Source organism: Centropristis striata, chromosome 1 (genome assembly GCF_030273125.1).
Source record: "Centropristis striata isolate RG_2023a ecotype Rhode Island chromosome 1, C.striata_1.0, whole genome shotgun sequence".
Taxonomy (NCBI): Eukaryota; Metazoa; Chordata; class Actinopteri; order Perciformes; family Serranidae; genus Centropristis; species Centropristis striata.
Genome location: NC_081517.1, coordinates 14,821,503 through 14,848,591, shown reverse-complemented (window position 1 = coordinate 14,848,591; position 27,089 = coordinate 14,821,503). Strand labels below are relative to the sequence as shown.

General features: G+C 38.9%; 1 protein-coding gene and 2 long non-coding RNA genes across 3 annotated transcripts; all 3 read right to left on the bottom strand.

Annotated features, from left to right (window-relative positions):
- Positions 1-118: 118 nt before the first annotated feature.
- Positions 119-2,621, bottom strand: LOC131974976 (uncharacterized). Its single transcript, XR_009394686.1, has 5 exons — positions 2,523-2,621; positions 2,169-2,259; positions 1,986-2,049; positions 581-744; positions 119-424 (listed from the first exon to the last, which is right to left on the bottom strand). It is a non-coding gene; the product is annotated as an uncharacterized LOC131974976 (long non-coding RNA).
- Positions 2,622-2,904: 283 nt separating this feature from the next.
- On the bottom strand, positions 2,905-7,282 carry LOC131972942 (B-cell receptor CD22-like). Its single transcript, XM_059334768.1, has 7 exons — positions 7,163-7,282; positions 6,550-6,867; positions 6,222-6,452; positions 5,048-5,398; positions 4,699-4,932; positions 4,013-4,282; positions 2,905-3,173 (listed from the first exon to the last, which is right to left on the bottom strand). Exons 1-7 carry the CDS (start codon positions 7,233-7,235, stop codon positions 2,905-2,907), a joined length of 1,746 nt encoding a protein of 581 aa, XP_059190751.1. The 5' UTR covers positions 7,236-7,282.
- An 18,296-nt stretch (positions 7,283-25,578) lies between these two features.
- On the bottom strand, positions 25,579-26,464 carry LOC131977707 (uncharacterized). The gene is made up of 4 exons (XR_009394907.1): positions 26,363-26,464; positions 26,050-26,143; positions 25,901-25,955; positions 25,579-25,669 (listed from the first exon to the last, which is right to left on the bottom strand). It is a non-coding gene; the product is annotated as an uncharacterized LOC131977707 (long non-coding RNA).
- Positions 26,465-27,089: the final 625 nt, after the last annotated feature.

The window sequence follows — 27,089 nt, the reverse complement described above, 5'->3', positions numbered from 1 at the left end:
TGTCTGTCTGTCTGCCTGTCTGTCCATCTATCATCCATCCATCCATCCATCCATCCATCCATCCATCCATCCATCCATCCATCCATCTAATTGATTTGATATTTGACCTGATGATTGTACCAACAAAGTATTTAAGGGATAACCAAATTAATTAAATGTGACAAATGTCATGGCAATCCATCCTACAGCAGTTGAGAAATTTCAGATGAAAAGTCATGAAATCCCACTGATCAGTAGGATTTATCCTTGGAGAACCATGGATATTTCTCCCAAATTTTGTTAAAAATCCATCTAATATTTGTTGAGACATGTCACAAAAATACAAACATGTTCCTTAGACTAGAGCTTCCTGTTGTGCCAAGCAGTTTTGTTGACTGTACTGTACAATACAGCTTGATCCTCCACTGTTCTCTGACCTCTGGTTCTGCGCAGAAAAAGAAAAAAACAACAATGAAAATTTCAGTGACAGTAAAAATGCAATAAAGAAAATTCAACAGCATTAAAAAAAAAAAAAAACTATGTAGTTAAATACATAATAATGCAATCAACAATGTGATGTTCTGTGAGAGGTGCAGCTCACCTTGGAGGACTACTGGCACTGTTGAGTTTGACTGCAGCATACTCCACTTCTTCTTCTTCTTCATGTGTGCAGGGTCCAGCTGGTCTGATGTTGGAGTAGACATGGTCTGTCTGGTTCTTAGAGAATCGGACACTCGCATAGTGGACTTCAACCTGCTCCTTTGACTGATTGGGTTGACATGGCAAATAAAATAAATTTAAAAAAGTAAAATGACATTGAAATGAGTGTTGGGGATATCAATCACCATAGAAACGTCAGCCTTTCTTGAATTTAATAGAACTAGAAGGCTTGTGGTACGGTGGCCCTGAGAGCTCACAGCACTGCAACTACACAAAACACAAGCAAATTAAGAAAACATATTCATCAATTTGACAACACATGCGCAGCATTTAAAAAACGCACTTCAAAGAGCACAACACATTAAGAAACGCGCTGCAAAGACCACAACACAACACATTAAGGAAAAGAGATGCAAAGAGACTGCAACACAACGGAAGTGTTTCCAGAAGACAGTTGACTCAGATTTTGGAATTAAATACATTTACGAGTAAAATTAGTGAAATCTAAACTATAAAAAATGAAGTAATAATAAAAATAGAGCCAAAAATGTCACTTTTCCAAAAATAATGACCTTGTTATGAGCAGTTTGATGTCGTACAATAGTTCCTCCAACTCTTAACCTCACCCACTAGCTCTAGTTTCTGCCTCACCAAAGCTATTTCATGGCCAGGAAGCTAACGTGTAGCTACCTAAATGCAACCAAGACAGAAAAATTGTTGCAAATTCAGATGTACAAGGAATTTAATCATGTCCAAGAAAATAGGTGGACCAAATAGAGTGGACACAACTGAAGACAGGACTACTTTCTGTGAAGCTGGGAGGCGTTAAAGCTACATTGAGTTGCACTTTTATGATAGTGAGGTAATGAACAAAAAACAAACCTATCAATAAACGGCAAAAGCTGCCAAACACTTACCATCAAATAACAGGAAACAACCATACGTTATTTTACAGATAATTTCTCTAAAAGTACAGATAATATACAATAAATATCTGGAAATATATATATATATATATAATATAGGTAGAACTGCAGTTTTTTTTAACTCTAAGATGACAACTATTGCTGTTTTAGTTGCTTTAATTTTACATTAAGCAATATGTGTATTTTCTTGTTTGTTTGTTTGTTTTTTACATATAATTTACTGTAACTTAACATTGAAGTCCATGAAGCAATTTAATAATTCTGGTAAAAAAAGATTCTACTATGCCCCATGTTATTAATTTACAGATTTCAACATCGATTTTATCGTTAATATTTGTAATAAAAGTAATTGACTTTTTATGGCATTAGTGAGAGTAAGAAATTCATAGTGGTTTTTATTTCTTTCCTCTTCTTGCTTACATTTTCTCTGTTGTCTGGTCTCTCTCCAGGCTCAGATGATTGCTTAGAGGCCCTCTTTTTTCTCCTTATGAGAATTAATCAAAAACAAATGAATGCATAATTTAGTTGCCAATCTGACTGCAAACAAGACTTGATTTCCAGGTATATAATGCATAATGCTTTATAAAACACAGATCTGCTCACCTTATCAGTAGGAAGACAGAAAGCCATATAATGACCAGGAAAACAGCAGTGGTAGTTCCAATGATGGCTATTTTCCATGCTTTTGGAAAAACTGTGGAAAAATAAACCAGTTTTTTACATATTGGATGTCTTTTTATGGCTTAAAATAACATTGCACTTATTTCAGAAATTCTGACGCGGCAGAATTAGTCAGACTGAATAAAAACAAACAGTCCTTCTGTCTATAATAATTCAATTTATTTTGATGTAAAAAATTGAGGGTAAACACAAATGTTGCTAAAAAAAATCCCTATTTGTGCAAGAAAACTCCACAGTATGTCATATATATGGTGGATTATGATGTTTGACATATACCTGCTGCAACAGTCAGATGTAAAGTGGAGTTATGGCGTCCTCTGCTGTTCTGGGCTTCACAGTAATAATTCCCACTGTGTTCAGCTCTGAAGTCAGTGATGGTGAAGTTCTGTCCTGATGCTTTTGCTGAGTCTTCATTCTCCTTGTACCAGGTAATGTTAGCTGCTGGGTTAGCATCACTGCTGCAGGTCAGAGTCACTGAACTGCCCTCCACTATCTCAGCAGAGGGACTCACTGACACAGAGAGAAGCTTTGGAGCATCTAGTGAGCAATTAAACAATATATATGGAGACATTTACAATAAAGTTAGCATGCATTATTGGACAATACTTTTGACGGGTGTCTTTGTTGTTTTTGTTGTTGTCTGTTTTTAAGTAAAATGCTACTTACACACGACATCTATGAATACAGATGAAGAGTTGATCGATCCATGTTGATTCTCAGACTTGCAGTAGTAGATCCCTCTGTCCTCAGAGCTGATGGAGGTGAAATGATAACTTCCTCCATGTCCCTGAGGCAGTGTTTGGTTCTCCTTGTACCAGGTAATGTTAGCTGCTGGGTTAGCATCACTGCTGCAGGTCAGAGTCACTGAACTGCCCTCCACTATCTCAGCAGAGGGACTCACTGACACAGAGGGAAGCTTTGGAGCATCTGCAGAGGAATATCTCGTTAATCAATAACAACAATAACATCTTTTTTTTTTTTAGAAACATGCCTTCTTAAAGCACACATTTTCTCAGAGCTTTGTTTAATTTGTGAAGTGACCCTTTAACCCTTGTGTGCCCCTAGGTACATTTTTTTGCACATTTCCATTTTAAAATACTCAATAATTTTGCCTGTGTTAATGCTAGTGGGATAACATTTTGCAAGGATATCCCTTTTCTTTGAACTTTTTAAATTTCAACCTTGGATCAATTGATAAGGCGACATTTCACTGTGTTAAAAAAAAAAAATACTCGTAATATCCATTTTCATCCTAGTCTAATTTGAGCCTAAAATTATGTTTTACAAATGACTATCTTTTCTATGGAAGAGGATTAGGGCCACACATGAAAAAAATATTTGAGTTCTGACTTTATTCTCAGAATTCTGACATCAATGTCTCTGTATTGGCTTGAGAGAGAAACGGTCGTACTTTGGCAATGTTCTTCAGATGATAAAAGGCAGTTTTGGTGATATCTTTAATATGGGCCTAAACATGTGGGTTTACATTCCTAAAAGGGCATTAGAGGGTTACAATTATTTAAGAAATGGATGTAAATTGTATAGTTATGATCAGGACTGAAGTTGGTCAACAGATTTAATGCATTGAAAGTTAAAAAGAAATATATATATATATAATATTTTTATAGCACTTTTTAAGAAGTGAACATTTTTTGCACCAAGGGTAATACATTAACATTTCCTGAAGGGGTGCACAAGGGTTAATAAAGAGCAAAAAATAGGACAGAGGTGATGTAAGTGTTGCTTACAATCTACATTTTACTTACATCTGACATCAATTAAGAGGTTTTCTGATGTCCTACTCCCCAGCTTGTTCTCAGCTGTGCAGTAATACCCTCCAGAGTCAGAAAACTGGATGGAGCTGAGGACAAGCTGTGGTTGTTCACTGAGATGCTGATGAGCTTGATTTCTATTCCTCTTGTACCAGGTAATGCTAGCTGCTGGGTTAGCATCACTGCTGCAGGTCAGATTCACTGAACTGCCCTCCACTATCTCAGCAGAGGGACTCACTGACACAGAGGGACGTCTTGGAGCATCTGGAGGAGATTTAAACGTATGTAAACTTTCAGATAAGAGTTATCATTTTTTAATATGTTGTATCCCAAAGAGAAGCATTTAACCAGACAGAAGCTACAGAAAGTTAAACAGAGGGTTTTTTTTCTATTATTGCCGCAGTCCAGAGTGTCCACAAACCTAACTAACATAATGATCTTTAATTGCATAAGACTGCTCGCAGAGTTTTTGCACTTTACTCAAATTTAACACCTGTGTTAAAGCTAAATAATATAATAATTTATTTCCGGTAAAAGCATTACTATTTTGTGGAGGTAGTGCTAACAAAAAGGCTTGGAAGGGGAATTACAGTTTTGAAATCACAAACACACAGTGTCCATGTAGAGAATAAAACTTGACTTCTCGATTATTTGGCTGAAACAAACAGAAGTGAACTCACACACTGTAGGCGAGGGGAACATCTCGTGTCCTTGTACAGCGCAAGAATAGTTGTCTGCAGGATTTAATGGGTGCGGATGAAAATAAACTTTCTTATCTTGAACTTTCTGTCCATTCTTGTACCAGATGTAAGAGTACCGATCAGGCAGCGGACAGTTGTTGTGGCAGGTCAGCTCTGTCCAGGTGGAATACTCATTCACTGTTGATCTCCTCACATGTATGAGGAGCTGTGGGTCTGTGATTTACCAGCAGAAATGTTATTTTCAAATCAACTGTCAACATATGCATGAATGTAATGTTTCCTACAGAATAAACATTTGAAAGTAACTGATTTCCAGTGAAGGTGTTACCTGTGACAGACAGAGTGACTCCAGGTGAACCAGTGTATTTCCCTGTTAAAAGGTTTATTATGAACCTGAACTTGAACTCAGCTGAGTCGCTCTCTCTCAGGTCTCTGATTGTCAGAGTGCAGTCGTTGTTGTTAGAACTGTACTGCACACGATACTTGTAATCTGAGACCGTCTTCAGATCCTCAGGTTCAGGATTACGCTCTCTAAACCAGAAAGCATTCTGAACAGTATATTTAGAGGATATCCTGAATGGGTATCTGTAGGTGCAGTGTATGTCCACTGTTGATCCTGTTAAGCCACAGATCTGAGAAGAAGAGTAAGTCACTCCCCAGCCGTTTTCACCCTGCATCGCTGTAACACAGAGGACATGAGAGACCACAGTCAAATTCATATCAGAGGACGGAGTTTAATATTTAGTGGAAAAGCTTCGGTATTTAAAACCTGGGTCTCCTTCCTTGAGTTACCTCAGAGACTGATTAAAACCACAGACTGCATCTAAATAATGGTCGAGTCAGCTTGATGTAAGCTGTGGGTTTGTGGACTGAATGCCCGTTTGAAGCATCGAGTTCAGCATTACGGCTGTCGCCATCTATTTATCTTGAAACCGGAAGAGACCATATTTGGACTGGGGAGGCATGAGGACAGGTGTATATAAAAACAAACTGATAACACTAAAACAAAAAGTGTCTTTTAGTATAACCGAACGCTGAACAAGACATTTTAAAATAATTAAAATGTTCAAATAAACTTTAATGAAGTGAAAACTCACACTGAAAGGGTTAAAGTTCTCAAACAGTTGTAAACAGTGCCGTCGATACACTTTGTTTTGTTCTGCTTCTCTCCTGATGACAGCTCACCTTGTCACCTGTCAATCAAAGGTAGCCAGGCCCCAAATCAGAAGCTGCTTTATCGTCTATTTTCTTCTAAAAGGGAACATTATTTACTTACTTACATCATTATTTTCTGCTGTAATAAATCAAGTGAGAAGTTTGTCTCGAGATAGATAGGACCGGAGTTCTTTTGCAACCGACGTTTGCGACCCCTGTGAGATTTTTTAAGAATGCAGGCTGAAGGTACTTCCTGCTTTGCTTCACTGCTCAGACCCGGATGTTGCCGCCGGATTAAAAACATACACATACAAGCACGCAGGTTGTAAGACTGTACGTAAACTCACAGAGTGAAGGAGAAGGGGAGTTTTCATGTCCTCTTACAGCACAGGAATAACTTCTGTGTGCATAATACATGTTTACTGAACATGTATTAGATGTTTGTCTGTGAATCTTCTGTCCATTCTCGTACCAGACGTAGGAGGGATGACCAGGTAGAGGACAGCTGCTGTGACACTCCAGCTCTGCCCATAAAGACGTCCTGAAGGCATCTGTTTTCCTCACCTGGACCTGAAGATCTGAACAAGGAACATAAGTCTTCAATTTAGACAGAGCCGTCAACACACACAGATATAAACACAGGGAAATGAAAAAGCAGATCATATAACATGTTACCTGCGACGGTCAAAGTGACTCCAGGTGAAGCAGCATACGTCCCATCCGGCTGGCTGATGTAGTACACAGCTGAGTCGCTCTCTCTCAGGTCTGTGATTCTCAGAGTGCAGAGACTGTTCTCACAGCGATACTGCACCCGACCTGCATAGTCCGGGTCTGTTCTCAGATCCACAAAAACATTATTACTCTCTTTTGAAAACCAGAATGTTTTCCCAGCTCGGTGTCTGTAGGTGCATTGTATGTCCACCGTGGAGCCTTTTAACGCGCAGATCTGAGTAGAAGTGTAAGTCACTCTCCAGTCATTCTGGCCCTGTACCACTGAAACACAGAGCAAACCAGAAGAAATAATCAGATTCATAACAGAGAACAAACATAGTTTACTCCTCCGACCGTCCAGCTTTCTAAAAAATACAACCAATATATTTTTAAATAATTTTAATTGCTTGTTTCAGTTGTCTTTATTGTCTTCTAAATAAACGTGTACTGTCTTATTATATTTTAATTGAGATATGAGAAAAATGCACTTAACATGTAAAATCTACACTGTGAGCTCAGAATGGCTGAATTTAATATTCAAATTGTGTAATAATAAAAACAATAGCTGTACAAATACCTGGTACAGTGAGGAGAAGGACAATAACTCCACCTGCTGCTGCTGCTGTTAATCTCATGACTGCTCCTCTCATCTCTCTGTGAGAATCAAAGTCAATAAAACAAGTCTGCAAGTGAAAAACGTAAAGGAGCAAATGAGTCAAAAGCACTTGAAAAAGAAGGTTGTCTTGGCAAGTTAACCTTTCTCTGTTCTCTGAAAGCAGAAAACAGAAGTCAAGTTGTTAAAAATACATCCAACTTCCTTCCTCTTCAAGTAATTTACATGCACGATGAGCCAGACACCAGTGGATATCCTCAAAGCAAAGAAGTCACTTGTTTGTGAAAAGTACGAGCTTCCTCTTATGATCTTTTTCACAGTGTGAGAAACTAGCTTTGTGGCACATCAGAAAACCACACTACCACAAGGAAGATCGTCTAAAGAGTTGACACCATTTACAGGAAAATAAACACTAGAATCCCTCTGTTGAATTTGAGAATTAAAGTCAGATAACTTAAAAAGAATCAGTGGGACAAAAAAAAATGGAAAGCAGTGCAGTTCAACCTATTCAGACTTTTCCAATTGATGTAAACAATAAAAGAAACATATAAGGAGGTAACTGCATGAAACAATCAGACTGAGAAATTAAAGCAGATAAAGAAGAAATTTAATGAAATAAATACAAATAGAAAATAAAGGAAATTACAGGGATGACATAGATTGAAAGCATTACAATATATTAGACTATATAAGAGAACTGTGTCAGTATTTCTGCAACAACTGTGGTTAAACATGTTTCCACTGTCATTCTCTCAGCTGTACTTTCCCTTTACTGACTTATAAAATGAAGCTTTTTGCTTTGTTGCCAATTTTTTATTTATATATGGATATCAATTTCACTTTTACTGCTACTGTATTTGCATGAAGAAAACAGCAACACAAAAGACCACAATGAGCATGTCAGGAAGCAGAAATAATCCACAAAATGAGGAGAAGAAAACTGATCATGTATATTTGACTTACAATAAAAACAACTCTAATTAAACTGAAAAGGAAAATGGGAGGGAGGATACACAGTAATCTACACGGTAAGGAGAGAAATGTACTTGATAGGATCATAGAAATTAAAACAGTAAAATAATAAACCACTTTCATACATGTATTAATGCACAGATGCTTTGGAGGCTGCAGCCTCCACCACATCAGAGAGTCTTGGTGACACTATCAGTTTGTATGTTCCAGATCGAAGCACAAGGTTTCTGTGAGAGTAATTGGTTATTTTTAGGCAAATTAGTGCACTACTTTGGTCCAGAATGAAAGCATAAAATGGACTTTTGTGAGGAACCACTAACAGCTACTTCACATATGTTTTTGCATCTGTAAGGGGAGGTTTACAAATTAATAATTAGCTGAACTTTATGCATTAAGTCATGAAATACTGAACACGTCTTTTACACAAGAGTAAAAATATAAGAAGTTTATCAATTTCAAAATCAAGTTTCTCTAATGTAAAATTGTCTCTATGGCACATTCTTAAAAGCTAAATATACAATACTGCAATGCTATTAATTCAAGGCCTGCTGTGGTCGTTGGGTTTTGTTGACGGTGCTGTACAATGCTGCTGGATCCTCTCCAGCTTCCTGACTTCTGGCTCTGAGAAAGAGAAAAAGATGACATTTTGATGACATGTTGTGAAATAAAATAATTCTCATCATACTTAATAGAGAGTAATGCAGCAAAGATATTTCTTCCCCGGAGGCTGATTCAAGCAGCTAAACTGTGGGAGTCACGTCATTTTAATCTGGTAGTGAGGAGAATGTTCCTGTGAGGAGCTGCTCACCTCGGGGCAGGACCGCCTCTCTTGAAGTTGACCGTGGCGTACTCCATGAAGTCTTGATACTCTGTGTGTCTGTCGGGCTGAGCTGGTCTGATGTTGGAGTACAGAGGATCTGCTGCCTGGTTGTTGGAGAAGTGGATGCTGGCATACTGAAGTTCCTCTGACTGTCCCTGATCAGGTAGGCATCACAGAGACAACAACTTGCAGCTACACATTTTATGCATGTTCTTGCATAATAAATACCGCTGCTTTAGCATATATGACAGAAAATAATCAAGGAACTTCCAAGACAAGAGCAGAACCAAAGAGAGCGTGGTAGAGAATATCTTCTGTGAGGAGGATGTACAAAGATCAAGTTATTTGACCAACAGATGAACTATTCTCACCTGTTCCCTGTTGTCTGGTCTCTCTTCAGGCTCAGAAGAGTTCCTGGGAGCCCTCTTTTTCCTGGTGAGGAGAATTGATTTAAAATAAATCTTCTGACCAACTTACTTTAAATCATTCAAACAACAATGAAATCTAACTGCTCACCTGATCCACAGGAAGACAGAAAGAGAAATGATCAACAGGAGAACAACAGTGATTGTTACAGCAGCTGTTAATGTACCAGCTCCTGAGAAATGGTGACCACAAGAAAACACAAACAGTTAATTAGGTTAAAAGCCATTAATGTCCTGTTCAAACAGGTGAAATAACTGTCAGACTGTGGACACAGCCTCATTGAGCCTCTCTGGCAGCAATGGCTGGACCCCAAACTGCAGCAGGACCCCCTCAGACACATCAGGGAGAAAATTCTTCAACCTGTGACACAAGAAATGATCACGGCTCCACACTGAGCATTAAACCTGGGCTCTCAGACCTCAGTCTGATAAAGGATCACAGGAGGCAGACTAGACTAATATATTCATATAAACAGCCCTCTGCCCTCTGCCCTCTCTCTGCTAATATGTGATGGCAGGTTAACATGGGGCATTTTGGTCATTTTGCTAAAAAGGGGGAAAGCACCTTCCTTTATGTCACCTACTGCTGTCAGATAATCAGAACATTCTCATGTTTCTGTCTCCTATCCAAACAATACGACTGTGAGAGCTTCTCAACATGCTTCTTGTCCTGTTAACAGTATCAAGGTGAAGAAAATGTTCAAACCTTCAATAAAAACATACCTGCTGCAACAGTCAGATGTAAAGTGGAGTTATGGCGTCCTCTGCTGTTCTGGGCTTCACAGTAATAATTCCCACTGTGTTCAGCTCTGAAGTCAGTGATGGTGAAGATCTGTCCTGATGCTTTTGCTGAGTCTTCATTCTCCTTGTACCAGGTAATGTTAGCTGCTGGGTTAGCATCACTGCTGCAGGTCAGAGTCACTGAACTGCCCTCCACTATCTCAGCAGAGGGACTCACTGACACAGAGGGAAGCTTTGGAGCATCTGGAGGAGGAAACAAACACATTTAATATCAAGATGAGTTTGTCAGTTAACACTTTCAGTTAGTCAAGCTTAAAATTAGTTATTTTATGGAACAATAAAGATCAAACATTTTTTTCTCATTACCTGGATAGCACAGCCAAACATCTATATAATTTTATAGCTAAAATTACGAAAAGGCCATCAACTTGTTTATACTTTAAGATAATGAAAGTTCCTCTACATTTTTTTGTTTTTTTTGTTAATAACTGATGATGTTGGTACCGTAAGCCAACTGGATGAGGATCAAAATGAGAGGCGTTCCAATGGTTTTAAAATGTTTCTGGTGATCCAGCAGAAATTTTATTTACTTCAAGTTTACTGTAATCAACAAAGCAGACTGTTGATAACAGAGCAGAAGCCTGAAGTGGATTTCTTGACGACAAAGTGCATGATCAGAAATTAAGGGATCAACATTAGATAATGAGAAGAAAAGGGTTTATTTTTCAATTATCTGCATGATGCTTTTACTCACATTTCACATTATTAGAGATGGATTCAGATCTCTTACTCCCCAGATTGTTCAAAGCGGCACATAAATATTCTCCAGAGTCAGAGGACTGGATCGAGTCAAAGACAAGCTGTGGTCCAGTTCTGACAAAGGTAGAGTTTGGGTTCATCTTGTACCAGTTATAAGTAGCTGCTGGGTTAGCATCACTGCTGCAGGTCAGAGTCACTGAACTGCCCTCCACTATCTCAGCAGAGGGACTCACTGACACAGAGGGAAGCTTTGGAGCATCTGGAGGAGAAAACAAACACATTTAATATCAAGATGAGACACTTTTTGGGGGGATCCAGCATTTTTTGTGGTGAAGGGAATAAGAGATAATTATGCAACATTTCAACAATCTCATGTCAGAGACTTAGTTTTCCTCCACCAAATACAACTTAGTTTCATGCTGTAATGTTTAAGTGTCTCCAGCAGATGGTGATGTATCAATGAAAGACTGAAAGTAAACTCACACACTGGAGGAGAGGGGACGTGTCCAAATCCGTTTACAGCACAAGAATAGCTGTCTTCAGCAGAAATGGGGCCTGAATAAGAACTGGAAGTTTGTCCTGGAATCATCCGTCCATTCTTGTACCAGATGAAGAAAGTGTGATCAGGTAAACAAATGCTGTCACACCTCAGCTCTGTCCGGGACTTCACCTGCACTTGGAGATCTGAAAATGTATAAAAAGAAAAAGGAAACAAATAGAAATTAAAACTTGTCAAGATACACAGAAACACACACACTTGCAGTGACGTTTCTAACGTGAAAAAAATGAATAAACCTTCATGTTACCTGTGACAGACAAAGTGACTCCAGGTGAACCAGTAAAACCTTGTTGGTTTGTTATGAACCTGAACTTGTACTCAGCTGAGTCGCTCTCTCTCAGGTCTCTGATTGTCAGAGTGCAGTCGTTGTTGTTAGAACTGTACTGTACACGACCTGAATACTTCAGATCCACAGGTTCAGTATCAGTCCCTTTAGTAAACCAGATGGTTTCTTTAACCTTAGTATCAAGGCCTTTTATCCTGGATGGGAATGTGTAGATGCAGCGTATGTTCACAGTTGATCCTTTTGGTGCACAGACCTGAGTAGAAGGGTAAGTCACTTTCCAGTCAAGTTGACCCCATAAGACTGAAACACAGAAGGAAGCAAAGACAAAATTAATGACTTAGATGTTCATCTCTATATCACACGTATCTAGTAGTGAGTTTAAGTGGTTTCCTCTAATAATGCACACTCCAAATCCACTGAGTTATATTAGTATGTCAGATAAAATGTAAAAGGCTCCAGCAGATGGTGTTACATCAATGAAAGACTGGAAGTAAACTCACACACTGGAGGAGAGGGGAAGTCCTCATATCCTGATATAGCACAGGAAAAGCTGTCTGGTGAATAATAAATGTAGCCTGCATATTTAGGAGACCTGTCTTCCTTTATCTTCTGTCCGTTCTGGTACCAGATGTAAGAAGTGAGATCAGGTAGAGGACAACTGCTCTGACAGTGAAGCTCTGTCCAGTAACTAACTTTGGATGGGGACACCTTCACCTGCAGATCTGGATATTTAAATAAATACATAAAAAAAGATAAAATGTCAACATGAATTTAAGCTAGCAGTGATGATTTTAATATTTTCAACAATTTAAAAAAGCACAAAAAACCTTCATGTTACCTGTGACGGACAAAGTGACTCCAGGTTTACCAGTAAAACCTTGTTGGTTTGTTATGAACCTGAACTTGTACTTAGCTGAGTCGCTCTTTCTCAGGTGTCTGATTGTCAGAGTGCAGTCGTTGTTGTTAGAACTGTACTGTACACGACCTGAATACTCTGAGTCTGTTTTCAGATCCACAGGTTCAACATCAGTCCCTTTAGTAAACCAGATGGTTTTGGTTTGATAGCCATCTACTGTGTAAGGGTATCTGTATGTGCAGCATATGTCCACAGTTGATCCTTTTGGTGCACAGATCTGATTAGAAGAGTACGTCACTCCCCAGTCACCCTGAGCCTGTATCACTGTAACACAGAGAGAACCAGAAACCACAATAAAATTAATATATTCAGTCTCTAAATGGAGGATCTAAGGTAACCTGGACAAGCTTAAACAATCCTTAATAATCAGATGAATTATTTTGAATTGAGAAGAGTACTGAGGATCTTATCAGTGGTTTATAGTTCATCACTGTTGGAATAAAGGAATATTTATTGATGAAATGTAAACCAAATGCTTTCAACCAAAAATAAATAAATGAAATAATAATAATTATTATTTTATTTCAGAAGTTCAGACACTAATTATTAAAGTGTGCTTTTCTTGGTTAAGTTCCTCTTTGTTCACTCTATGGTCAGGTTTGTGCTCAAGTGTGAAAACTTAAGAGAAATGCAGAACACAGAGGTGTGGTGAAGTGTTTTCAGCAGAAATGATGTGAAGACATGATAAAATAGTAAAAGTTAAGACTGTATGACAGTAGACTTCCCAGTGAGAACAATGTCCCTCCAAAATACTTCAGCCTAATAAAATCAGCTGCAGATAGAAACTAATTGTCGGCCAGAGTCAGCTTTAGAACTGATTAAAGAGGGCAACATGTTTTCACAGGGTGAGGAGGGAACAATCTCAGTTTACAGCATGTAAAAGTGCTCAGCACACATAAGTTATACAAAAGAGAAAAGCAAAAGATGTTGGCCAACACAAGAGCTTCCTAAAACTTATTCCAATTGATGCAAAAGAAAGAAAGAAGATGATGCATCAGTAAGTTTTCACAATTAATCACAAATTGATATTTGCACACAACTCTGATCCACTTATATCCAGGTGACTTCACAAGCCCCACATGTCCCCAGATTCCCCTCTTTTAAAGATATACAGTACCTGACACAGAGAGAAGGAAGACAAGACATCCACTCACTGCTGCAGTCAAACTCATAGCTGCTCCTCTCACCTCTCTGTGTGGGAGACAATAAAACATGTCAGCAGATAAAATAATGTATACAGGAGGTATACAGAACGAGTCAAAGAAATGTTTCTACTTACAGTAAAGGACGTTTATGTCTTTAAAGACACCTTTCCTCTGAGCAGAAGACAGATATCAGGCTGTTAAAATGCTACATTTCCTTCCTCTTTACATTATTAATATGCATGATGAGCCTATTGGCTAAAGACGCCCACAACACAACAAACTTCAAATGTGTAACAAAATAAAAAAAATAAATAAGGTACCAAACCGGTTTCATTGTCAACATCCAACCAATAAAATTAAAAGAAATCCAAATAAAAGAAGAAAAAAGACAATCTTTATATGCACTGTACATGATGTCATACTGACTGCATGAAATCTTTGAGTTCATATATTCACTGTTAACTCTGCAGTCAGGCTGCTGCTGTTTTTAGAAATGCAGAACACAGATGTGAGAAAGTCAAACCTATTAGTGTGAACAAACATGAACATGTGGCACACATATTCAAGTGCACTTGAAGCATTTAAACACACAATGGTGATGTTGATTAGAAAAAGTCCTTTTCATGACTTTGGCCTGTTTGCAAAGAAAGATAAATACCATTAAAAATAAATTAATAGCCTACCTGACATAATAGCAACAAACACCTCGAAAACAACTTGTTTTACTTGAGGCTCATAATCACAATGTTTCACTAATTGACCTTTATTCTGAAAACCTTTATTCATATTTAGGGAACCTCAGCCTACTCCTGCTTTAATGAATCACCCCAAACACACAACAAACTTTTCATCAGTTTCTTCACATTTCTAACTGGTTTGTTGCTCTGAAGCTGTTTTTGGGATCTCCTTCTCCACATACCACTATTGTGTTTTTTCACCATTTCTACTCAACCAAAATTTCTGCACTTTTCATCCTATTTTCTCGTACAAAGAATTTAAATTGGTTCAATGGAGATTTAAGGACTCAAATGGATGTTAAAGGTCAAATATTGTGAAGTGACACATGCACCCCATGTTCACCACCAGCTCAGGGTTTTCTGAAGAAGAAAGTAAGAGTGGTGACTGAAGTGATTTTTATTGTTTTACCTCGTCAACAGTGATGGAGAAGATCTGTCCTGATGCTCTTGGTCAGTCTTCATTCTCCTTGTACCAGGTAATGTTAGCTGCTGGGTTAGCATCACTGCTGCAGGTCAGAGTCACTGAACTGCCCTCCACTATCTCAGCAGAGGGACTCACTGACACAGAGGGAAGTCTTGGAGCATCTGGAGGAGAAACACACACATTGAACATTACTTTTTTACTGATGCAGTGATATAAACAAGGAAATTATTTCATAATTTTTGGTCACTGACATGTCTGTTGATGACCTCTGGCGGCTAAAAGACTATTATAAAAGAGTGGGTTAAAATATACAGATGTGTGTCTGGCACATTTTCTCCTCTGACACAAGAAAAGACGATCAGACAATTTATATGATGATCAGCAAAAAGTCTTTGAGATCAAAATCTTTCATTCAGGCTAAAGAATAGCTTGGGAAAAAAATCCTGGTATTATCAAATATCAGTGATTTACATGTAGTAACAAAGGTATAAAGAACCACTAGATGATGTTAAAGCAGAGGAAGACAGTAAGTAAACTCACTCACTGGAGGAGAAGGGAAGTCCTCATATCCTTTTACAACACAGGAAAAGCTTTCTGCAGGATCAATGTTGCCTGAATATGAATTAAACGTCTGTTTCCAATGTGAAAAATAAGTGGAAACTTCCAACAGGCAGAAGAACTGAAAACACAATTCATTTTTGTATGTTCCAGCTGAAAGCACAAGGTTTCTGAAAACAACATGGACATGAAAACAACTCATAAAACCCCCGAAATTGGTTATTCTTAGGCACATTAGCTTCACAGCCCAAAGATCAGTCCCTCAGTGCACCACTTTGGTCCAGAATGAAACCATGACATTGATTTTTGTGGGGAATCACAAACAGTTACTTCACATATGTTTTGCCATCTGTATGGGGAGGTTTACAAATGGATAAATATCTGAACTTTCATTCATCAGGTTGCTGTAGAAATCAAGTATCAAGAGTTATGTTTACAATATAAGGCATTAAGTCATGAAATACTGAACATATTTACACAAGAGTAAAAATATAAGAAACTTATTAATTTCAAAATCAAGCTTCTCTAATGTAAAATTGTCTCTATGGCACATTCTTAAAAGCTTATATTATACAATATTGCAATGCTATTAATTCAAGGCCTGCTGTGGTCTTTGGGTTTTGTTGACGGTGCTGTACAATGCTGCTGGATCCTCTCCAGCTTCCTGACTTCTGGCTCTGAGAAAGAGAAAAAGAAAAGGTAATTTTGGTGACATATTGTGAAATAAAATAATTCTCATCATACTTAATACAGAGCAATGCAGCAAAGATATTTCTTCCCCGGAGGCTGATTCAAGCAGCTAAACTGTGGGAGTCACGTCATCTTAATCTGGTAGTGAGGAGAATGTTCCTGTGAGGAGCTGCTCACCTCGGGGCAGGACCGCCTCTCTTGAAGTTGACCGTGGCGTACTCCATGAAGTCTTGATACTCTGTGTGTCTGACGGGCTGAGCTGGTCTGATGTTGGAGTACAGAGGATCTGCTGCCTGGTTGTTGGAGAAGTGGATGCTGGCATACTGAAGTTCCTCTGACTGTCCCTGATCAGGTAGGCATCACAGAGACAACAACTTGCAGCTACACATTTTATGCATGTTCTTGCATAATAAATACCGCTGCTTTAGCATATATGACAGAAAATAATCAAGGAACTTCCAAGACAAGAGCAGAACCAAAGAGAGCGTGGTAGAGAATATCTTCTGTGAGGAGGATGTACAAAGATCAAGTTATTTGACCAACAGATGAACTATTCTCACCTGTTCCCTGTTGTCTGGTCTCTCTTCAGGCTCAGAAGAGTTCCTGGGAGCCCTCTTTTTCCTGGTGAGGAGAATTGATTTAAAATAAATCTTCTGACCAACTTACTTTAAATCATTCAAACAACAATGAACGCTGACTGCTCACCTGATCCACAGGAAGACAGAAAGAGAAATGATCAGCAGGAGAACAACAGTGATTGTTACAGCAGCTGTTAATGTACCAGCTCCTGAGAAATGGTATCCACAAGAAAACACAAACCGTTAATTAGGTTAACAGCCATTAATGTCCTGTTCAAACAGGTGAAATAACTGTCAGACTGTGGACACAGCCTCATTGAGCCTCTCTGGCAGCAATGGCTGGACCCCAAACTGCAGCAGGACCCCCTCAGACACATCAGGGAGAAAATTCTTTAACATGTGACACAAGAAATGACCACGGCTCCACACCGAGGATTAAACCTGGGCTCTCAGACGTCAGTCTGATAAAGGATCACAGGAGGCAGACGAGACTAATATATTCATATAAACAGCCCCTCTGCCCTCTGCCCTCTCTCTGCTAATATGTGATGGCAGGTTGACAAGGGGCATTTTGGTCATTTTGCTAAAAAGGGGGAAAGCACCTTCCTTTATTTCACCTACTGCTGCCAGATATTCTGAACACACTGTTGTGACCTTGCCACATGTAAATCCTGAGTTCATTTGTGAATTTGAACTGATATGGATATACTAGGGTGACCAAGCGTCCTCTTTTGCCCGGACATGTCCACTTTTTACGTCCTGTCCGGGGGTTTTATAAATTCACGAAAATGTCCGGTGTTCACTGTTTTTCATAGGACCAGTACACGTGCACGTAAATTGACCGGCGCTTTGCACACAATTTTGCGAGATGTAATTACCAAGAGGCTGCCTTGTGTGCGGGTCAGCGCCGCGCACACACACAGAGAGAGACAGAGAGCAGAGCAGACAGAGGGCAGATCGAACAGCGGAGCAGCATTGCACGGGAAATGCCGACGCGTAAGTGCAGCTTCACAGATGAACTGCAAAAAAAATTTCTGACGTACCGTCACAGGTGGGAGGCGGAGTGCACCGCGTGCAATGCTGGCACATATGTCTCAGTGTCTAATAAAGATGCTGGAGATCTCAAAGCTCAAAGCTCAAAGACAACTAAAGATGAAAAGTATAGATCCTTTTTGTTTGTTAAGTTAGTATCTTTGTGAGACTCTTCTATTATTTATCTTATTGCAGTTATCAAGAGATATATTGTTGAAGCTAGATTTTCTAACAGAAGAGTTCATATTTAGAACATTATTTCATATTATTTATTCATTTATTTGAAAATAGTCTACGAGAGCTATTATTTTGTTACAAGTTTTTACAGATTTCATTTTATTTAATAACAGAAGTTAGATTTGCACCATTGAAGCATAATAAAGCATGTTCATCAACCTCCGAGAAGCCTGTCTGAATTTGTGTCTCGAGGCCGTGCCGATTGTCCTCTTTTTTGGAAATCAAAATATGGTCACCCTAGGATATACAGATGTTTCTTCTCCCATGATGCTTGGCATTTATGACACCTACAGATGAGTTCATTGGTCAGGAGTCCTATGACACCATAGGTTATCAACTGTGAAAGGCCCAGCAACCCTCTGATCTTTCTCTTTCTCCACCAGCCAGAGGGACACAAGCTCGGGGTCCCCCAGAGACCAGCACCAGGACCAGGACCCCTTCCCCTCTTCTTCCACACTCCAATTATTAAGTTAATTATTAATCAGTGTTCCAAATTTAAAGTTCAGTAACATTTTGAGACTGATTTAGGTGAATTGTCTATATTTTTCTCTGTTTTACAGAGTGATGCCCCGATCAAGAAGATTTAGATTACATCAAGTCATATTATTTATTATAATTATAATTATTTGTGATAATAATTAATAATTCTGATAGACATCCAACCACACTTTTGAACCACAAGATCCACACAAGTGTTGCTCAGGTACATTCTTACTACTTTGCTATCCTTATGGGAGGGACAGCATTTATTAAAACACTTTTTTTCCCCTGCAAGGAATCATATATTCAGAAAATATTCTTCCTGAATTACCAAAAACACTCATGTTTCTGTCTCCTATCCAAACAATATGATTTTTGAAGCTTCTCAACATGCTTCATGCCCTGTTAACAGTATCAAGGTGAAGAAAATGTTCTCAATAAAAACATACCTGCTGCAACAGTCAGATGTAAAGTGGAGTTATGGCGTCCTCTGCTGTTCTGGGCTTCACAGTAATAATTCCCACTGTGTTCAGCTCTGAAGTCAGTGATGGTGAAGATCTGTCCTGATGCTTTTGCTGAGTCTTCATTCTCCTTGTACCAGGTAATGTTAGCTGCTGGGTTAGCATCACTGCTGCAGGTCAGAGTCACTGAACTGCCCTCCACTATCTCAGCAGAGGGACTCACTGACACAGAGGGAAGTCTTGGAGCATCTGGAGGAGATTTAGAGAGACTCACATCATTCACATCAGAAGTCCCTCACTGCTGGCTCACCAGATTTACTTATTTTTGTACTTACACTGGACATCTACTGACAGAGACGATGATGTGATCGATCCATGTTGATTCTCAGACTTGCAGTAGTAGATCCCTCTGTCCTCAGAGCTGATGGAGGTGAAATAATAACTTCCTCCATGTCCCTGAGGCAGTGTTTGGTTCTCCTTGTACCAGGCAATGTTAGCTGCTGGGTTAGCATCACTGCTGCAGGTCAGAGTCACTGAACTGCCCTCCACTATCTCAGCAGAGGGACTCACTGACACAGAGGGAAGTCTTGGAGCATCTGGAGGAAAAACAAACACATTTAATATCAAGATTAGTTTCTCAGTTCATATTTTAGATTTACAGTTATTTTATGGAACATTAAAGCTCTCCATTGTTCACTAATATTGTTTTACTCGTAGTTAGCACAAGCCAAAACATCCATATACGTTCATAGTTAAAATTACAAATGCAAAGACCATGAATTTATTATTTAATTTTCTATAATGAAAGCTTCCTTTGATGTTGGTCCTGTAATTCAACTGAATGAGGATCAACATGAAAGGCGTTTCTATGATCCTTAAAATGTTTCTGGTTATCCAGCAGCAATTTTATTTACTCCAAATTTACTGTAATCAACAAAACAGACTTTTGATAACAGAGCAGAAGCCTGAAGTGGATTTCTTGATGACAAAGTGCATGATCAGCAATTAAGGGATCAACATTAGATAAGGAGGAGTAAAGGTTTTTTTTTTTTTCTTTTTCAATTATCATTAGTTGCATGATGCTTTTACTCACATTTCACATTAATAGAGATGGACTCAGATCTCTTACTCCCCAGATTGTTCAAAGCAGCACATAAATATTCTCCAGAGTCAGAGGACTGGATCGAGTCAAAGACAAGCTGTGGTGCAGTTCTGACAAAGCGAAAGTTTGGGTTCATCTTGTACCAGTCATAAGTAGCTGCTGGGTTAGCATCACTGCTGCAGGTCAGAGTCACTGAACTGCCCTCCACTATCTCAGCAGAGGGACTCACTGACACAGAGGGAAGCTTTGGAGCATCTGGAGGAGAAAACATGAACTCATTTATTATCAGGTTTAGTTTTTCAACTTTAATAATATTTTGTGCCTACAAAATAATCCTGGTTCAGGGATTTGCCAACAAGAGATGTGCAAGGGAAATGCAACATGTCAGCAATCTCATGTCAAAGATTTAGTTTTCCTCCACCAAACACTAGTTACATGCTGTAATGGTTAAGTGTCTCCAGCCGATGGTAATGTATCAATGAAAGACTGAAAGTAAACTCACACACTGGAGGAGAGGGGAAGTCCTCATATCCTGATATAGCACAGGAAAAGCTGTCTGGTGAAGAATAAATGTAGTCTGCATAATGAGGAGACCTGTCTTCCTTTATCTTCTGTCCGTTCTGGTACCAGATGTAGGAAGTGAGATCAGGTAGAGGACAACTGCTCTTACAGTGCAGGTTTGCCAAGGAAGGATACAAGATGGGCTGTGGTCTTGTCACTTGCACCTGCAGATCTGGATATAAAAAAGTAAAAAATTCAACATGAGCTTTAGCTAGCAGTGATGATTCTAAAATTCTCAACATTTGACAGAATAATTAACCTTCATGTTACCTGTGACAGACAAAGTGACTCCAGGTTTACCAGTAATTTTCCCACCTGGTTGATTTGTTATGAAGCTGAACTTGTACTCAGCTGAGTCGCTCTCTCTCAGGTCTCTGATTGTCAGAGTGCAGTCGTTGTTGTTAGAACTGTACTGTACACGACCTGAATACTCTGAGTCTGTTTTCAGATCCACAGGTTCAACATCAGTCCCTTTAGTAAACCAGATGGTTTCTTTAACCTTAGTATCAAGGCCTTTTATCCTGGATGGGAATGTGTAGATGCAGCGTATGTTCACAGTTGATCTCTTTAAGCCACAGACCTGAGTAGAAGGGTAAGTCACTTTCCAGTCATTCTGAACCTGTAAGACTGAAACACAGAGAGAAGCAGGAAGCACAAACAAAAATAGATTTATATCTCTAGATTGCACATATATGATAAATAGTCATATCCCCAGTTGTTGATTCTGTATAAAAGGTCCACTATTAGTATAACTTGTTCCTGCATTATATAATTTTATACTCACACCTGCATTGCTATTATTATATATGTATCCAGTGTATTTATATCAACTTCTTATTATCCTTTCAATTTATTATTGCCACTAGACATGTACATTTCTCAAAACTTTACACATTTCATTAAACTTTTGATTAGATGCTGAACAACATTTCCTTGTTTCAGTACCTGTGTTTTTTGCAATGCCAATAAAGTTGGATACAATCTGATCAATTTTCTAATTTGACAGTGAAGACCAGGAAGAGATTATCATGCAGCATGTCTACAATCTAATGCAGCAGTGAGTTTATGTGGTTTCCTGTAATAATGCACACTACAAATCCACTGAGTTATATACAGTTAGTATATCATATAAAATGTAAAAGGCTCCAGCAGATGGTGTTACGTCAATGAAAGACTGAAAGTAAACTCACACACTGGAGGAGAGGGGAAGTCCTCATATCCTGATATAGCACAGGAAAAGCTGTCTGGTGAATAATAAATGTAGTTTGCATAATGAGGGGACCTGTCTTCCTTTATCTTCTGTCCGTTCTGGTACCAGATGTAGGAAGTGGGAGCAGGTAGAGGACAACTGCTCTGACAGTGCAGGTTTGCCCAGGAAGGATACAAGATGTGCTGTGGTCTCGTCACTTCAACCTGCAGATCTTGATGTTAAAAAAAAAATCAACATGAACTTTAGCTAGCAGTGATAAATTCTAAAATCCTCAACTTTTGAAAAAATAATAAACCTTCATGTTACCTGTGACAGACAAAGTGACTCCAGGTTTACCAGTAACTTTCCCACCTGGTTGGTTTGTTATGAACCTGAACTTGTACTCAGCTGAGTCGCTCTCTCTCAGGTCTCTGATTGTCAGAGTGCAGTCGTTGTTGTTAGAACTGTACTGTACACGACCTGAATACTCTGAGTCTGTTTTCAGATCCACAGGTTCAATATCAGTCCCTTTAGTAAACCAGATGGTTTCTTTAACCTTAGTATCAAGGTCTTTTATCTTGGATGGGAATGTGTAGATGCAGCGTATGTTCACTGTTGATCTCTTTAAGCCACAGACCTGAGTAGAAGGGTAAGTCATTCTCCAGTCATTCTGACCCTGTATCACTGTAACACAGAGAAAACAAGAAACCACAATCAAAATTAATACATTCAGTCAATTATTGGCAGAATTGGAGGAAAGGCAGCCTGGAAAACATTTAAAAATGACTCAGCTCCAGGTGTCAATTTGCATGTACATTAGGTTTGAGAACCTCATTGGCTACAGAACCTCTGACACTACAGGATGTCTAAAAGGAACACAAAAAGTGGCTATCATGCACTTCCTCCTTCTCTTCCTCTCAGTCCCTTAAGGGGACAACACTGCTCTTCTCAACAGGGTCTGCCAAAGACAGAAGCTCCTCGACTACAAACGCCGCTTCTCTCTTCTCCTGCAGTCTCTCCCAGGAGACGCAGAACCCGTTCCTCCAGGAAACAGGACTTCCAGCTGGAACAAAGGACCCAGAGCACAGGCATGGGCCACAAAGTCAACTACAGCAGCAGTGAGCCCAGAGACCAGGACCCAAGGTCTCAGATAACTTCGACTGCAATAGGACAACGAAGCAAATTGCTCTGGATTATAACAAGGACTACTAGTGTGCAAACACAGCAACTGATGGCTGGACCACACTCAGGAGCAAACCTTTAACCTTTGTCCAAGCCTTTCTTCATGATCCTGTAGATCCTCCTCACCCTCACAGACTTACTGGTAATGTACTGGGCTAGAAACGTTAGAAACAAGCAGAAGACTGAGCGCAAGATTTTAACCTGTAATAGATATTTAGATTTAATGTGTTTGTTAAGTATTCTTGTTGGGGTATCTGTGCAAGATGTTGTACAAGGCTCTCTGCTACTAATTCCATTTTTATCTGGCACATGATTTCACATACAGCACACTTTAGATTGGCTTTCTAACAGACACATAGCTCAAAGTTGCATTGAAAGCACAAGCTCTTTGTTTTCCAAGATGAGAGAAAGACCATCCATTATGATCTTTTGTCTGAATGCCATTTTTACTCACATAAACACACAAGTACACACACACACACACTTCCTTTGCAATGTCGCTGCTAAGAAAGAGTGAAATATATGCATTAACATACCTAAATAATACATTATCGGAAAAATGTGAATTATTATAGTGTGCTTTTCTTGGTTAACTTCCTCTTTTTTGACTCTGTGGTCAGGTTCCTGCTAAATTGTGAAAACAAAAAAGAGAAATGCAGAACACAGAGTTGGAGTTACCTGCTTTCAGCAGAAATGATGTGAAGACATGATAAAAAATAAGATACGTTAAGACAGTATGACAGTAGACTTCACAGTGAGATCAATATCCCTCCAAAATACTTCAGCCTAATAAAATCAGCTTCAGATAGGAACTAATTGTCGGCCAGAGTCAGCTTTAGAACTGATTAAAGAGGGTAACATGTTTTCACAGGGTGAGGAGGGAACACTCTCAGTTTACAGCATGTAAAAGTGCTCAGCTCACAGATACTTCAGATGTTGGCCACCACAAGAGCTTCCTAAAACATATTCCAACTGATACAAAAGAAAGAAAGAAAACTATGCATCAGAAAGTTTTCACAATTCATCACAAACTGATATTTGGAGCATTTCTGTGTTTGTCTTCCACACAACTCTGATCCACTTATATCCAGGTGACTTCACAACCCCACATGTCCCCAGATTCCCCTCTTTTAAAGATATACAGTACCTGACACAGAGAGAAGGAAGACAAGACATCCACTCACTGCTGCAGTCAAACTCATAGCTGCTCCTCTCATCTGTGTGTTGCCAGTAAGCAGACGACTTATATCAGGTTCACTCGCCTGACAAGACTTCCTTCCTCTTTTGACTATTTAACATGCATGATTAGCCAATTGCCTGAAAACGCCTACCAAAACAAACGAATTAAAAACGTTGTGACATAAGTGGTTGTTGTTTTTAAAAATGCAGAACACAGATAGAAACTCACACCTGTTAGTGTGTACAAATATGAAACTGTTACACACATGATCAAGTGGACTGGAAGCATTTTGACACAAAATGATGATAAATCAAACTTTGAATGACTTTGGCCTGTTTATGTGGTTCAGAGGGACAACTGTGTCCCCAGAGACGTCCTACATTTAAATTGGGACCAGCCAAACCTCACAGTATGCAGCATAGTATAAATATGTTGGTTGTTTTTGTAATTTGGGTGAACTAAACTTTTAAAGTAGATAGTGCCTCTAAAGTGCTGTTAAAGTCATTGGCTGCAGTGAGAGAACAAAGGTGCAGGAGACCATTAAACACTGACATTGTTAGGGTCAATACAGGTGTATTCAGACAGTATGAGAAAAATATGTAATTTTAAACAGGAAAGCATGTAAACATGTTCTAACACAGAGATTTTTTCAAAAGCTTTTTATTTGGTAGAATTTCAAAATAGTATTTCGGACAACAGTATAAATTCTAATAAAACTAACTTGACAAGAAAATAATAAGCTTACATAGTTTAAACATGATTACTGGCTTTTCAAAATAAACTTCTGCACTCACAAGAAACAATTAACTTTAAACAATAAAACCATTTTCTATCAAAAATATTATGCACATAAATCAATTTCAGTAACTTATTTACACTGTTGTAACATGACTTCATATTTGTACATCTCTTTTTACTTCATATTTATGTATATATTTCCATATTTCTATTTATACATATCTCTATTTCCTTTGAAGCATTTGTATTTTATATTGTTGCATATTTAGTCTAGCGTGTGTTTTTAGCTTTTTTTTATTTACATAATTACTTATTTTTATGTCTTATACAGCAGCAACTTTAACAAAAACAATTCTATTTCTGATTCTGATTCATAAATCCACAGGCTGAAAGAACAGAGTTGGGCTTAAAAACAAATACTTCCACAGTTAACTACTGGAGGCAGTTACACAGGTTGACTCCATATAACAACACTGACTCTTGGTTTCACGCGGGAGATGAAAACCAGTCTCTGAGGTGAAAGTCCAGGGTTTGTCTGTTATAACTGGAACTGTGACTGTGAATCTGAAGTCGACCTGTTTCATTCCATGCAGGAGGCTCTAAGCTGACTGGACTTCACACCAGGTCTTCCTGCTCCTCTGAGTCTTCTGTCTGTGCTGCGGTGTCTGAGATATTCTCGTACTCATGACAGGAGTCTAACTGATGGGGAGATATGACAAGACGAGACTCATTAGTCCTCATTTATTAAACCTGTTGATATTAAGAGGTTGTCAAAAAGTATTTAAAACTGTTAAAAAAGTTGATTGTTCGCTGAAGTTGTATTTAAAATCTAATTTCACATCACACCTTCTTGACGTTTCAGAGCATTTATAAGTTATTATAACTGTGATACAGAGGAAGTGTGGTCAATATGTCTTCTGTCTCTCTCACCTCTATCTCTACAGGATCATGTGGTTCAGCAGTGGAGCTCTGGGTTTTCTTCTTCCTGGATTGAGCCCAACAACAAAATAAAACTCAAAAATGGACATTTAAAGGCAGAAGAAAATTGGTGGTGACTGAACTGATTGTTGTTGTTTTACCTCATCATCATCATCAGACTCAGGAGAACCAGAGGAATCAGCATCAAGACCACCACAGAAAACCTGATGATGTTCATTATTGTTGTGAAATTCCCTAGAAATATATAAAGACATGTGATACATCTCATTAGTGAAATTAGTTTGATGAATCATGTTGCAGCCAGTCGAGGTTCCTCCCTGAACACAACAACAGAAAAACAGTCTGGAAACAGACAGGGAGTTTTATTTCTCTCTGCACCAGTTATGGGTTCTTACATATGAACACATGAATGCAGTAAACAGGTGTGTGTGCAGGTGAATGTGCAGAAATTACCTGCTGCAACAGTCAGATGTAAAGTGGAGTTATGGCGTCCTCTGCTGTTCTGGGCTTCACAGTAATAATTCCCACTGTGTTCAGCTCTGAAGTCAGTGATGGTGAAGATCTGTCCTGATGCTTTTGCTGAGTCTTCATTCTCCTTGTACCAGGTAATGTTAGCTGCTGGGTTAGCATCACTGCTGCAGGTCAGAGTCACTGAACTGCCCTCCACTATCTCAGCAGAGGGACATGCTGACACGGAGGGAAGCTTTGGAGCATCTGGGGGAGATTTAGAGAGACTCACATCATTCATCAGAAGTCCCTCACTGCTGGCTCACCAGATTTACTGATTTTTGTACTTACACTGGACATCTAAAAATAGAAAAGTAGAGTTGATCGATCCATGTTGATTCTCAGACTTGCAGTAGTAGATCCCTCTGTCCTCAGAGCTGATGGAGGTGAAATGATAACTTCCTCCATGTCCCTGAGGCAGTGTTTGGTTCTCCTTGTACCAGGTAATGTTAGCTGCAGGGTTAGCATCACTGCTGCAGGTCAGAGTCACTGAACTGCCCTCCACTATCTCAGCAGAGGGACTCACTGACACAGAGGGAAGCTTTGGAGCATCTGGAAGAGAAAACAAACACATTTAATATTAAGATGACTTTCTCAGTTCATATTTTCAGTTAGTTGAGCTTAATTTTAGTTATTTTATGGAACAATAAAGCTCAAACATTTTTTTCTTCTT

Bases quoted from the DNA above. Each gene is read 5' to 3' on its own strand.
- LOC131972942 (XM_059334768.1), bottom strand. From the start codon at position 7,235: ATGAGAGGAGCAGTCATGAGATTAACAGCAGCAGCAGCAGGTGGAGTT. The intron at 5,399-6,221 runs GTGAGTTTACGT...TCTGTGTTACAG, and splicing joins CTCCCCTTCTCCTTCACTCT to CGATGCAGGGTGAAAACGGC. The intron at 3,174-4,012 runs GTAAGTAAAATG...ATTCCTCTGCAG, and splicing joins CCTCTTAATTGATGTCAGAT to ATGCTCCAAAGCTTCCCTCT.